At 39.8% G+C, this 12,592-nt stretch overlaps 1 protein-coding gene across 2 annotated transcripts; it reads left to right on the forward strand.

Annotated features, from left to right (window-relative positions):
- The first annotated feature begins 1,247 nt into the window (after positions 1-1,247).
- On the forward strand, positions 1,248-12,238 carry NDUFAF1 (NADH:ubiquinone oxidoreductase complex assembly factor 1). Of its 2 annotated transcripts, none has more exons than XM_027870031.1 (5): positions 1,248-1,330; positions 2,653-3,314; positions 5,359-5,544; positions 11,166-11,240; positions 11,999-12,238. In XM_027870031.1, the coding sequence occupies exons 2-5, from the start codon at positions 2,730-2,732 to the stop codon at positions 12,140-12,142; spliced, it is 990 nt and encodes a 329-aa protein (XP_027725832.1). In that variant the 5' UTR covers positions 1,248-1,330; positions 2,653-2,729; the 3' UTR covers positions 12,143-12,238. The 2 variants fall into 2 exon arrangements, with proteins under 2 accessions (XP_027725832.1, XP_027725830.1); XM_027870029.1 differs by lacking the exon at positions 1,248-1,330 and adding an exon at positions 1,352-1,585.
- The last annotated feature ends 354 nt before the right edge of the window (positions 12,239-12,592 follow it).

Genomic DNA, 12,592 nt, shown 5'->3' on the forward strand with positions numbered 1-12,592 from the left:
CTAATTTGGAAATCAGATTAAGGAAAAAAAATTAAGAATCACCAAACTTTCTGAACATGATGACCAAAAAAAAAGAGCCTAGATGTCTTATTTCAAGAAAAGAAAACAGTCCAGATCTCTTAAGAATCCAACAGTCACTTCTTGAAAGAAACCTCCAACTGACAACTTCCAGGGACATCAGAGTCAGAGTCCAGTTCGGATTAAAGGGAAAAAAAATACTCTAAGCACCCAAAAAGAAAGAAGTCAAGTACTAAGGAGCCACAGTCAGAATCACACATTTAACAGCTGCCACTAAAAGGAGAAAAGAGAATTTGAAATGCAGTATTCCAGAAGGCAAAGACTTTGGGCTTATCGCCAAGAATAACTTAACTAGTAAAATTGAATATAATGCTTTAAGGGAAAAAATGGGAGGGTTCGGAGGATTTTGGCTGATTAGACAATAAAATATTTTTAATATTTTAATATTAATATTTTAAATATTTTAAACATGGAAATGGAATTAGTGGGGGAGAGGTAGGAGTTAGATTTTGTTGATTCAAAAAGGTAAAATTTAATAAAATAAAATGAACAAAATTTGTTTAAAAATTGAAATTGAAAGAATCCAGTTTGGAAAAGGAGAGACAGAAGGACAGAGAAAACATGACCCATATGGAGGACCAAAGGGGAAGAGTTGGGATCTAACAGTAATGATAATACTGCAATGATGGCTAGCACTTTAACGTTTTCAAAACTCTTTTTTTGGGGAGGGAGGTGGGGAGGCAGGGAGAGAAAAATTTAAAACTCAAAAGCTTATGAAAGTGATTGGTGATAATTCAAAATAAATTAATTTTTAAAAATCAGCTAACTACACCCCCCCAAAAAAGGCGAAAAAAAAACTCTTTACAAATATTACCTCATTTGATCGTCACAAAAAACTCTCGAAGGTAGGTGCTACTATTATTCCCATTTTACGGATGAGGACTGAGGCAGACACAGGTTAGTGATTTGCCCAGAGTCACAGTTTGAATTTGAACTCAGATCAGTCTGGCTTCGAGTCCAAGGCTTTAAAATCTCCCGCACCACCTAGCTGTCCTACAGTCTAGAGGTACTTCCTGCATAATTTTTCTGGCAGGGCATTAAAAAAAAAAACAACAACAAAAACTGGGAGGATTGGGCGTCATCCATCATCCATGTGCAAGGGGCGGAACTCTTTTTGCTTTGGGAGTTCGTGCGGCAGCGGACCAGAATCTGCGTGGGACGCAGGCGCGGGCGGAAGTCGCTCTTTGAAGCCGGGAGAGGACCGATAGGGAAGGCGAGCTGTGCCCGGAGAAGGGGAGGAGGGCGATGTGAGGTGGGTGTGGGGGAACGCGATAGATCTCGGACCGCTGACTTCCGGCCTCGGAAGGAGGCTGGTTAGGGAGTGTTAGGAGTCAGGATCGCACCCCAGACGAGGCGGGGGAGGGAGTATCAGGCTCCCGGTCCCCACCGAGTCTCCAGGCTGTGGCCTGCCGCTCTCCAGTGGCCGGAAGTAACTTTAATTTTTCGGAGAATCCCAGACTTGTGCCTGGGAAGGGACGTCTTCTAACCCAACGTCCTCGTTTTACAGGTGAGGAAACCGAGGCCCCTGGGGTTGCATGACCTGTTCAAGGTCACAGAGGTAGTAACTAGAGAATGACGGAGTCAGAATTCGAACCCAGATCTCCAAATCTAAAGCGTCTTCCACTAACCCACTCTTTTATTAATGAAGTTTTAAATCACCTATTTCAGACTTGATGTTAGGGTTGGGCTCTGTGGAACTTAATGTTGCTGCTTTCTTGGGTTATTGAGGGTTGTGTTACTCCAGGATCTCAGGGACAGGCTGGACAACTGAAAGATTTCAATGCTCCCAGAGCGATCCGATCCAGGGCTGCTCCCCTGATCTGAGCTCTGGAAGTTCCTGACTTGTGTTTGGGTCTGAGCGAGAGTACCCTGCTGCTGGATTCATCAGCCCTTATCAGCCAGCTGGAAAGTCGTGCTGGTTCCCAGTGGCAGAATTGTAGGCTTCCGTTTGGTCTGGTATTCCTGCCCTGGTTATTCTTCTGCCGGCAGGGCTAGATGCTGGAATTGAGACCATGCTCTGATATTGGAGTCTCAGCCACACTGCTGCTGATGCTGGCCTCTGAACTTCTTTCTTGATACACCACCCAGGGCCTTCCTCCTGGGAAACAGTACTGCTGTGCACAGATCGCCTTCTTACTCTGCCCTGGATCATTGATCTCAGATCTGATAGTGTGCGACCAGGCTGCCGTTTGGCACCTGTCCCCATCTCTGTGCTCTGGTATGGGTCTGGGACTTCTTTTTGTGCATGGCCTCCTCCTGGTGTCTTGCCAACCTCTCTGTCTCCTTGTGCAGACCTGGGCCTGATAAAGGACTCACTACGACTTTTTCTGGATTTCCCCATCACGATTTGGTTTGGTGCATTTTATGTGTTTGGAGGGACTGACAGGAGCTCAGTTGCATTGATTCCTTCTACTCTGCCATGTTTTATGGAACTTAGTGTACGTTTGCCAGTTAACCTTAGGTTCAGGAAGATGGGGATTATTGTGATGCATGTTACAGATTCTGATTACATTTGAAAGAAAGGATGAATTCACTGGTAATTTGGTAACTTCTGTATTATTACTTCTGTTACAGGTAAAGCTGGACTTGTAGCTGAAATTTCTTTTCCCTGATGAATTCTGAAGAATTTTATGATTTGAATTGGTTCTACCATGGCTTTACTTCACAAGCTGCTAAATGGCACTAGTTTTCCTAAGTTATGCAGAATGCAAGATGTTGCACGATGCTTTTTGTTGGGGCCTGTATTTGCTGGCTATCCCTCCAGACTGTATGGTAGTATTAAAAAAACAGAGGCTGCTTCAGGCAGATCTTCCCCTGAGGTAAATACTCAAGGTGGATTGGAAAAACAGACTAAGGGTGAGGTTGGTTTAGATCTAATTTCACCTAAGGAAAAGATTGAAATTATTTTCGACAAAGCAATTAGGACTGAGATAAAAGATCACTTTAAGCTTTTAGCAAAGGAGTTGGTAGACCGTTGGAGAGGACCCGAAGGTTGCCCTTTGCATGAAGTTTTACTGGAAAATACTAGAGTGATGTGGCAATTTCGCAGTGATGAAGATTTGGATAAGTGGCTAGTGACGTCTGACCGGACAATAGGAGGCAGGAGCAAAGCCTTCCTGAAAATGGCCAGCAATAACCAAAGTGCACTCTTCCATGGGATTCTCAATACTGAACTTCCTCATGATGGGGAGACCCAACGGAGCGGATACTGTGCAATGACATCCAGGATTCCAAGGGTAGGTGAGATAGTTAAGCTCTTTGGCTCTCCAAAGTGCCCTTCTCTGCAGTCTCAGTTGTAGTACATTGCTTTTATTTATGACAAGGGACATGCATGCAATATCCTGAGCAGAGGACTCCAATTTATACTGAGGGACACATTTATGCCACTGAAATTAAAGGGGAAAAAACATTCCTAAAGTAGAGTAGAAAGTCCCAATTTATTTGTTGACTGGCCCCTATTATGTAGCCTGGTCATTTGGGCCAGAGCAGGTCATTCCAGTATCAGAAAAACCCTGTTTATCCAGTGCAGTTTTAGAAGTGGTGGATGAAGATTTGAGTCTGCTGTTCTTTTGTGGGCCCATGGCTCAGCTTTGAACTAGGATCCCTCTCTGGCTCTCCTTAGAGCAAGCCCAGATTTTCAGGACACTGAGGAATCATCAGACTGGGAATGGATTAGGGATGGCCTGTGCTAGCTTCCCACAGTTGGTTTGGGTTGCATTTGGCTTATTCTCAGCAGATCGGGAAACAAACTGGTAGGAACTTAGTCATTTGCTTGGAGTTGTGTTGTATCATATTGCTGCTCTGAAGTTTAACCTTGGGGTCATGCTATACTCTTCCTTCCCATTGACTCTCCTATTTCCGAATAGTTGCCAAGTCTTGTCTAGCTTAACTCTACAACATCTCTTATATCCTCCCCTTCTATTAACTAACTTGACCACATCCTTATCATCCCTTGACTATCTCTTAATTAGATTCCTAGCTTCCAGTCTTTTCCTCCTTTTAGCCGACCTCCACACAGCCACAAAAATAATTCTTCTAAAGTGCCAGTTTGACCATATTACTCTCTTACTCAAGAAAATTCAGTGGCTGCCTGTTGTCCGCTTCTCTGTTAGGAGGTATGGGTAGCATGCTTCGTTATCAGCCCTCTGGAATCGTGGTAGAACCTAGCTGTTCATCAGAGTTCTTGAGGCTTTCAGAGTTGTTTGTAAGCCATTTGTTGAAAAAAAACCAAACCAAACCAGAACTGAAGTATTATGTGCAAAGCATTGTTTAGTGGAAGGTGGTTTGCACATGCTGAATATCCAATTAGTTTTAACAACTAAGATTTGTTAAGTACCTTCTATGTGCAATACATGTAGGTCCGGGGGATAGAAAGATGAAAAATGACATTCCCTACCCTCTGGGAGCTTACAATCTAACAGGGACATAGAAAACCACAGATAAGTATATGACAAGGGGTCTAAGATACCAGGCATTGAGGTCCTTTCTGGAACTAAACTGCCAAGCATTTAGACTCTGCTTCGGAGAGCACAATTCCAATGGGCTGGCCATGTTCGAATGCAAAATTTGCCAAAAAGACTATTTTATAGAGAGATCACACAGGGCAAGTGTTCACATGGTGGTCAGAAGAAGCAATACAAGGACATTCTCAAGGTCTTTCTTAAGAACTTTGGAATTGATTGTGTGACATGGGAGACACTGGCACAGGACCACTCAGCATGGCGTGCCCTCATCAGAGAAGTTGCTGTGCTCTATGAGCAAAGCAGAATTGAAATAGCTCGAGAGAAACGCAAGATACTCGAACTTAGAGAATCCACCCCAGAGGTTCACACGGACTATTTGTGCCCGACCTGTGGTAGAACATTCCGAGCTCGTATTGGTCTGATCAGCCACAGTGAGACCCACTGAAACTTGACCGTAGCATAGGGATGTCATTTTGGTCCTCTTCGAAAACGAAGGACCACAACAGTGACTATTACCCCAGAGAATGGGGCAGAGTTATATAAATTCAGAAATATAGAACCATACTGACTTGTGCTCAGACACTAATAACTATTCAGTGTCCTGTTTTCATTTTCACCAATATTAGTAGATTTGAACAAAGCCAAAAATGGTTCCTTCTGCAAGAAAGGTAAAATAACTAGTGTTTTCTTACTATGATTATTTTAGATGGTGATCTGTATTGCACAGTGTTCTCACTATCAATATAAATATTAGGTTATATTATTAAAATTATCAACTGATATATTACATTATCTTAACTTTTTTCCATGCCTTTAGGGTGCTTTTGAGAGGAAGAAGTATTATGATTGGTCCAATTTTAATACTCTCTATCTCCGTGTGCGTGGGGATGGTCGGCCCTGGATGGTGAATATCAAAACAGACACTGACCTGGTCCAAAAAAGTCAACATTTGCATAGTTACTTCATGTTCACGCGTGGGGGGCCATATTGGCAGGAGGTGAAGGTAAGAGCAACAAAGACTTACTCTGGGTTCTGGAATTGAGATCCTTTGGAAACATGGCTACATCTTGATTTTCTTTGTCTTATTAATCTCTACCGATAGAATGTGGAACTGCTTTATTTGGGGAAGTGAAGAGCTGGCCTTTGCCCTTATGGCGAATGTATTATAATACTAAGTATCACATCATGATACTGAGTATATTGATGTGGTTAGGTAAAGGCAATATTCATGAATGTGCTAAGTCACACATTTAGATCAATGCCAAATGCACAAATAGATTTTTTTCACATATAATTTATGTCATAGCAACTCTGAACCATCTCTACTCAATGAATGGTACTATTCTCAAGGAAGAGAAATCAGTTTCTCAGGGATTAAAGTTATTGAAACTTTATGGAACAAAATTGCATCAATTCACAGGGATACAAACAAAAGTCTGGGGGATGTTACTTTATGAGATTGTGTTTTTCTTTTCTCACCTCATCTATCTGAACTAGTAATAATATTTCCTTTCATTTGGTTAGTGCTTTTTATGTTTTCACAAAATCACTTAGTGCAGTGTCTGGCACACAGTAGGTGTTTAATAAATGTTTGTTGATTGGTTGAACCTTTCACTTACATTATTGCATTTGAAATAAACCTTAAAAGAATTCCTCAGAGCTAGGTCAGGCAAGGTATTATTTATTCCCGTTTTATAGATTAGGGAATTGAGATTTAAAGAGGTTAAATAAATTTGACAGGGTTGCACAGGTTGTAAAGGGCAGGACTTGAAATCAGGTTTGCTGATGTGTTGATTTCCATATAATTAATCTTTTAGTTAAAGAAGCAGAGAGCCAGCATCACCAACCTTGTGTCAGGTATAATACTAAGCTAGTATGTATTAGTGTTTTGCCTAAACAAAAAATTATTTAAACACTCAAAATGAAAGAAATCTTACGTATAAATGCTTTTAAAGTCACTAACAAATTGTTTTCCTTCCCTTTTTTTTACAAATCTTGTAACAATACTTAAACGATTTTGCTCCCAGTAATACTTTTTAGATTGGCAAGGAAATGAGATGTATCTTTTACTTAACTTTTTGATGTCGTTTAACTCTTAATGATCTGGGAAAGAGCAAGACTCTCAAAGATTAATTAAAATTGCTTAAGTTTATGGTGGAAATGTACCCACATGTTCACATGGTTCCCATCTCATTTTTAAGGAAGGAAGGATTAAAGATAAGGAAATTATTTAATAGGGAATAATATCTTATCATCTTCTGTAAATACATTTTTTTTTCATTAAACAAATATTTATTAAGCAAATCTATCAAAGCACAAGTAACATTATTCAACAGGGATCACAATAATCATTTAAATAGTGGTAGAAAATTATATAAAATGCAGGCCCTACAACATTTTATTAGTATAAAAAGATTGATATGCTATTAAATTTGTTAAAATTTGTTTTCTTTTTTATACCCTTTTATGTTCATGATGCTCAAAAGTGTTTAAATAGTTTTTAAAGTGAGAAAAAAAAGCAATTGCACCATGTTAGTCGTGAATTTTCCAGAAATGCACCTATTAGAGATTAGACATTCATCAGATGTTTGTAGTAACCCAGAGCAGAAATAGAGAAGGTTAAAAAGAGAATTTTTGAATCATCAAATAGTAGAATCCTCAAGTCTTACAATTACAGATTTTAAGATCATGAAGCTGGCAATATTGTTATACCTTATCTACTCCCACATTCCACCTAAGGTAAAAAGCCTCTCTACATTTTTTGCATTAGTCCTCACGTAGTCTCCTTTGGAGCATTTCATCACCTACCAAGAAAGTTCATATAAATTTGAGCCAGGTCTGATTGTTCAAAAGGTCTTTCTGAGGTTGAGCCAAAATTTACCTCACTTGAAATTTCCCTTGTTGGTCCTAGTTCTTCCCTCTTGTTAAGAACCTCTTTTCCCTCTCATCACCCTCGTCACCATCATATTTACCACATTATTTTTTAGCCTTTTTGGAAGAGGAATGTACTTGGTTCTATTTATTTTTTTTGTTTTCAACATCTACTTTCACATGATTTTGAGTTCCAAATTTTCACCCCATCTCACCCCTCCCCCCACCCCAAGATGGCATGCATTCTAAATACCCCTTCCCCTAGTCTGCCTCCCCTTCTATCTCTCCCCCCCTTCTCTTATCCCCTTCCCCTTCACTTTTCCTGTAGGGCAGGATAGATTTCTGTACCCCATTTCCTGTATTTATTTCCCAGTTGCATGTGAAAACATTTTTTTTTTTTTAAACATGTGTTTTTAAAACTTTAGGTTCCAAATTTTCTCCCTTCCTTCTTCCCCACCCACCCTCACTGATAAGGCAAGCTACTAAATATAGGTTATATATGTGCGGTTATGCAAAATACTTCCATAGTAGACATGCTGTGAAAAACTAACTCTATTTCCCTTAATCCTATCCCACCCATCCATTTATTCTACTCTTTCTTTTGACCCTGTCCCTCCTCAGAAGTATTTGCTTCTTATTACTCCCTTTCCCAATCTGCGCCCTCCTCTCTATCATTCCCCTACTCTCTTGTCCCATTCCCCCACTATTTTCCTGTAGGGTAAGACAGATTTCCACACCCAATTGAGTGTGTATCTTATTCCCTTCTTAAGTCAAATCCTGTGAGAATAAGATTCACTCATTCCCTCTCACCTTCCCGTGTTTCACCTCCACTGTAAGAGCCTTTTCTTTTCTGTTTTTTTTTTTTTTGTGGGATAATTTACCCCATTCTACCTCTCCCTTTCTCCTTCTCCTAGTATATTCCTCTCTCACCCCTTAATTTTATTCTCCAGATATGACCCCTTCATTTTCAACTCACCCTGTGCCCTCTATCTATATCTATATATACGTGAATATAAATTTTTCCCCTCCAACTACCCTAATACTGACAAAGGTCTCATGAGTTACAAAAATCATCTTTCCATGCAGGAATATAAACAGTTCAATCTTAATAAGTTTCTTATGATTTTTTCTTTCCTGTTTACCTCTTCATGTTCCACTCCAGTCTTGTATTTGAAAATCAAATTTTCTATTCAACTCTGGTCTTTTCATCAGGAATGCTTGAAAGTCCTCTATTTCACTGAATGACCATTTTTTCCCCTGAAGGATTATACTCAGTTTTGCTGGGTAGGTGATTCTTGGTTTCAATCCTATCTCCTTTGCTCTCCGGAATATTATATTCCATGCCCTGCAGTCCCTTAATGTAGAAGCAGCTAAATCTTGTGTTATCCTGATTGTGTCTCCACAATACTTGAATTGTTTCTTTCTGGCTGCTTGTCATATTTTCTCCTTGACCTGGGAACTCTGGAATTTGGCTACAATATTCCTAGGAATTTTCCTTTGGGGATCTCTTTCAGGAGGAGATCGGTGGATTCTTTCAATTTCTATTTTGCCCTCTGGTTCTAAAATATCAGGACAGTTTTCCTTGATAATTTCTTGAAAGATGATGTGTAGGCTCTTTTTTTGATCATGGCTTTCAGATAGTCCGATAATTTTTAAATTCTCTCTCCTGGATCTATTTTCCAGGTCTGTTGTTTTTCCAGTGAGATGTTTCACATTGTTTTCTAATTTTTCGTTCTTTTGGATTTGTTTTACAGTGTCTTGATTTCTCATAAAGTCACTAGCTTCCAATTGCTCTATTCTAATTTTTAAGGAAGTATTTTCTTCAGTAATCTTTTGGACTTCCTTTTCCATTTGGCCAATTTTGTTTTTTAGGGAATTCTTCTCCTCATTGGCGTTTTGGACCTCTTTTGCCATTTGGGTTAGGCTATCTTTTAAGGCGTTATTTTCTTCAGTATTTTTTTGGTTCTCCTTTAGCAAGCTGTTGACTTGTTTTTCATGATTTTCTTGCATCACTCTCAGTTTTTCCTCTACTTCTCTTACTTGCTTCTCAAAATCTCTTTTGAGCGCTTCCAAGTCCTGGGACTGATTCATATTTTTCTTGGAGGCTTTAGATGTGGGAGCTTTGGCTTTGTTGTCTTCTTCCGGTTGTATGTTTTGATCTTCTTTGTCACCAAAGTAAGATAATATAGTCTGACTCTTTTTGCGCTGCTTACTCATGATCCTGGCCAATTACTTGAGTTTTAAACTCTTTGTTAGGGTAAAAGTCTGCTTCCAATGTGAAGAGTGTACTGTCCCAAGCTTTGGGGGTTTGTACAGCTGTTTTTAGAGGTACTTCTAGGGACCTGTAAATTTTCAATTCTTCCAAGGTGGTATGATAAGGGGCGAGGTGTTTTCTCTCCACTGCCACAACAAGCTCTACCACACCAGTGTTCCTCTTCGCCCCAGGACCGCCCCTCAGAACTGTGACCCAGATCGAAACGCGGGCAAAGCAAGAGATTCCTGCCTCAGCACTGGCAAAGAGATCCCTGCAATCTGCCTCTTATCAGCCACTCGATTCCCCCTCAGTCTGTGGGCCAGAAGCTCAGGAAAAAGCCGCGGCCCCGGCCTCCGCTTGAGACTTGCGGCTGAGACCTAGCTCCTCTCTCACCGCAATCACAGACTTTTCCCACTGATCTTCTAAATTGTCTTTGGCTTCATGGGTTGAGAAGTCTGGAAACTGCCACAGCTGCCTGCGATTCAGTGCTCTGAGGCCTGCTCCAGGGTTGCTGCGGCCTGCGCCACCACGCTGAGCTGCAGTCCTCTCCCCGCCCAGCACAATATACCTTTCCCATCAACCATCCAGGCTGTCTTTGGCTGGAAATTTGTTTCACTCTGTCTTTTTGTGGATTCTGCTGCTTTAGAATTTGTTTAGAGCCATTTTTTTAGGTATTTGGAGGGCTTTGGGGGAGAGCTCAAGACAGTCACTGCTTTCCCTCCGCCATCTTGCTGTACTTGGTTCTAAACATTCTGTAAATAAATCTTAAATGTTTAAAGTTTCTGACTAGCTTTTTCTTTTACTAGTTAAGCAACCTGAATTTCCTTATTTGTATAACTTTATCTCTTTCTATATTGCATATATACCTTGTAAAATTAATTTTTATTTAGAACTCAACACCAAATAAAATGGGCACTTTCATATATAGAGAACAGAAAAAGAGAATTGTACTTTGCAAAGTCTTGAGGAGCATAACTGTGCATATCTATGTTTTTGAGATTATATGCACATACACAATGGGAAATTGGGAGTAGTCAAATGTTTTTATGGAATTTATATGCCAAGGAGATGAACTCTACAAAAATATTTTAGGGAGTATAGGTAGGTGAGTAGGTGAGTATAAACATCTTTCTTATTCAGTGGTTAGGTCTGGGTAATTCCAGAAAGGTTTTTCAGGAAAGTAAGTTTGCAGTACAGGGATAAAAATAGCCAGATGGATGAGAAGTGGTGAGGTTGGCAAAGGGGCTACAGAAAAGGTGTTGTTGTTATTTTCTTTTTTTAATGGAATATGTTAAGATGTAGCAAATTAACTGGGAGAGACCTTCATTAGATATATAGAGAGATATGTATATATGTCTAAATGTAGTATTACCTGACTGTGTGAATTTAGAATTAAGTTTAAATTCACTGTCGTCCCCTCGTGGGATCATATCTAAGTAAATGCCAAAGTTCTCTGCATCTCAGGCGTAAATGATGAGATAAGTGCTTTCTTACTGCAGATTCCATTCTCCAAGTTTTTTTTCTCCAGTAAGGGGAGGATCCAGGATAACCAGCAGCAGCTTCTGACAGACCAGGTGAGTTTTTTGTGAATTTTCAGGACCATAAGGTCCTTTTGTACAATGCTGTTCCAGTGAAGGTGTTCACTACATTTTCCACAAATAGCAAAGAATGACTGTTTATGCCTGGAAAGTACCAATCTTACGCCTAAGCTTATTGTTGCTTCTTTTATTCGGCAGCCTAAGAATAAAGGAACTGTGATACTCCCATCTTTGTAGAGTCACAAGAGTGTGTTTCATCTTTAAAATAGGGTAGAGCAGTTCAAAATCCAGGGACTTCTTACAATGTCACAAGTCACTTAAAGGGCCTTCCCTGGAATAGTGATGAGAATGGGAGAAAGGCTGCATGTGAGAAGAGCTACCACTCACATTTTTATGGTGTATTAAAAGTCTGTAAACCCTCTTATGACAACTCTGTAAGTAAGGATTATATTATTTTACATATGAGGAAGCTGAAACAGGGAGAGGCCTGTGGTATGGCAAAGTAATGACAGAGCCAGGTTTCAGACACAACTCTTTCTCTCTCTTTGGTCATGCACCTTCCTAGTGGCCTGGATGGGCAAGTGATAATCTCCTCTAGCTTTGCAAGAGAGGACAAGACCTTTTTTAATGCTCCCTAGGGATTAGCAGGGTTTTACATGTCGTTATTAGAACATAGAAACAACTTAGATTGAAGCATGAAGAGACTCAGCTATTAATAAGTATCTGAGAGAATTAAAGATATATTGTAAACAATGAGCACGAGATTTTAATTATTTTCTTTCTTTTCAATACAGATCAGTAGTATTGGATTCACCTTGGCTGATAAAGTTAATGGTCCTTTCTACCTGGAATTAGATTTTATTGGAGTGTTTCATGACCCAACTCATACTGAAGAATTTGCCTATGAAAATAGTAAAAAGATTTGTGGGAATCTTTAGCCAGCACAGTGGATCATCATTTATTCATAATTAAGTAATTGATATCATCCTGTTACTTGAAAGTGATGAAATAAAGTTTTTATTGCTAGTGTTTTATGCAGTGTTGTCCTTGGTTGTATGTATTGTGAAATGATCAATTCCTTTCATTTCTTGAGAGGAACAGGAACAGCATTGGATCCAAATCTAAAGAGAAGGCAAGGGATATATAGGACACTTAGGATAATCATTTGTTTAAATAACATGTAAGGTCTGCAAAATGCTTTCTTCACAGTAACTCTATGTAGTGGCCATATTAACATCCTTTTACAGGTAAAGAAATGAACTGAGTGGTACGTGACTTTCCTCCCTCAGCCATTAGCCATGTGACCGTAGATTCTAAATTTAGTTTTATTTTCAGTTCTAAATTCTCTGCCTCCCACACTCCCCTCCCTTCCCCTTTGAGAAGGCAAG

Source organism: Vombatus ursinus, unplaced genomic scaffold (genome assembly GCF_900497805.2).
Source record: "Vombatus ursinus unplaced genomic scaffold, bare-nosed wombat genome assembly UNPS02014794.1, whole genome shotgun sequence".
NCBI lineage: Eukaryota > Metazoa > Chordata > Mammalia > Diprotodontia > Vombatidae > Vombatus > Vombatus ursinus.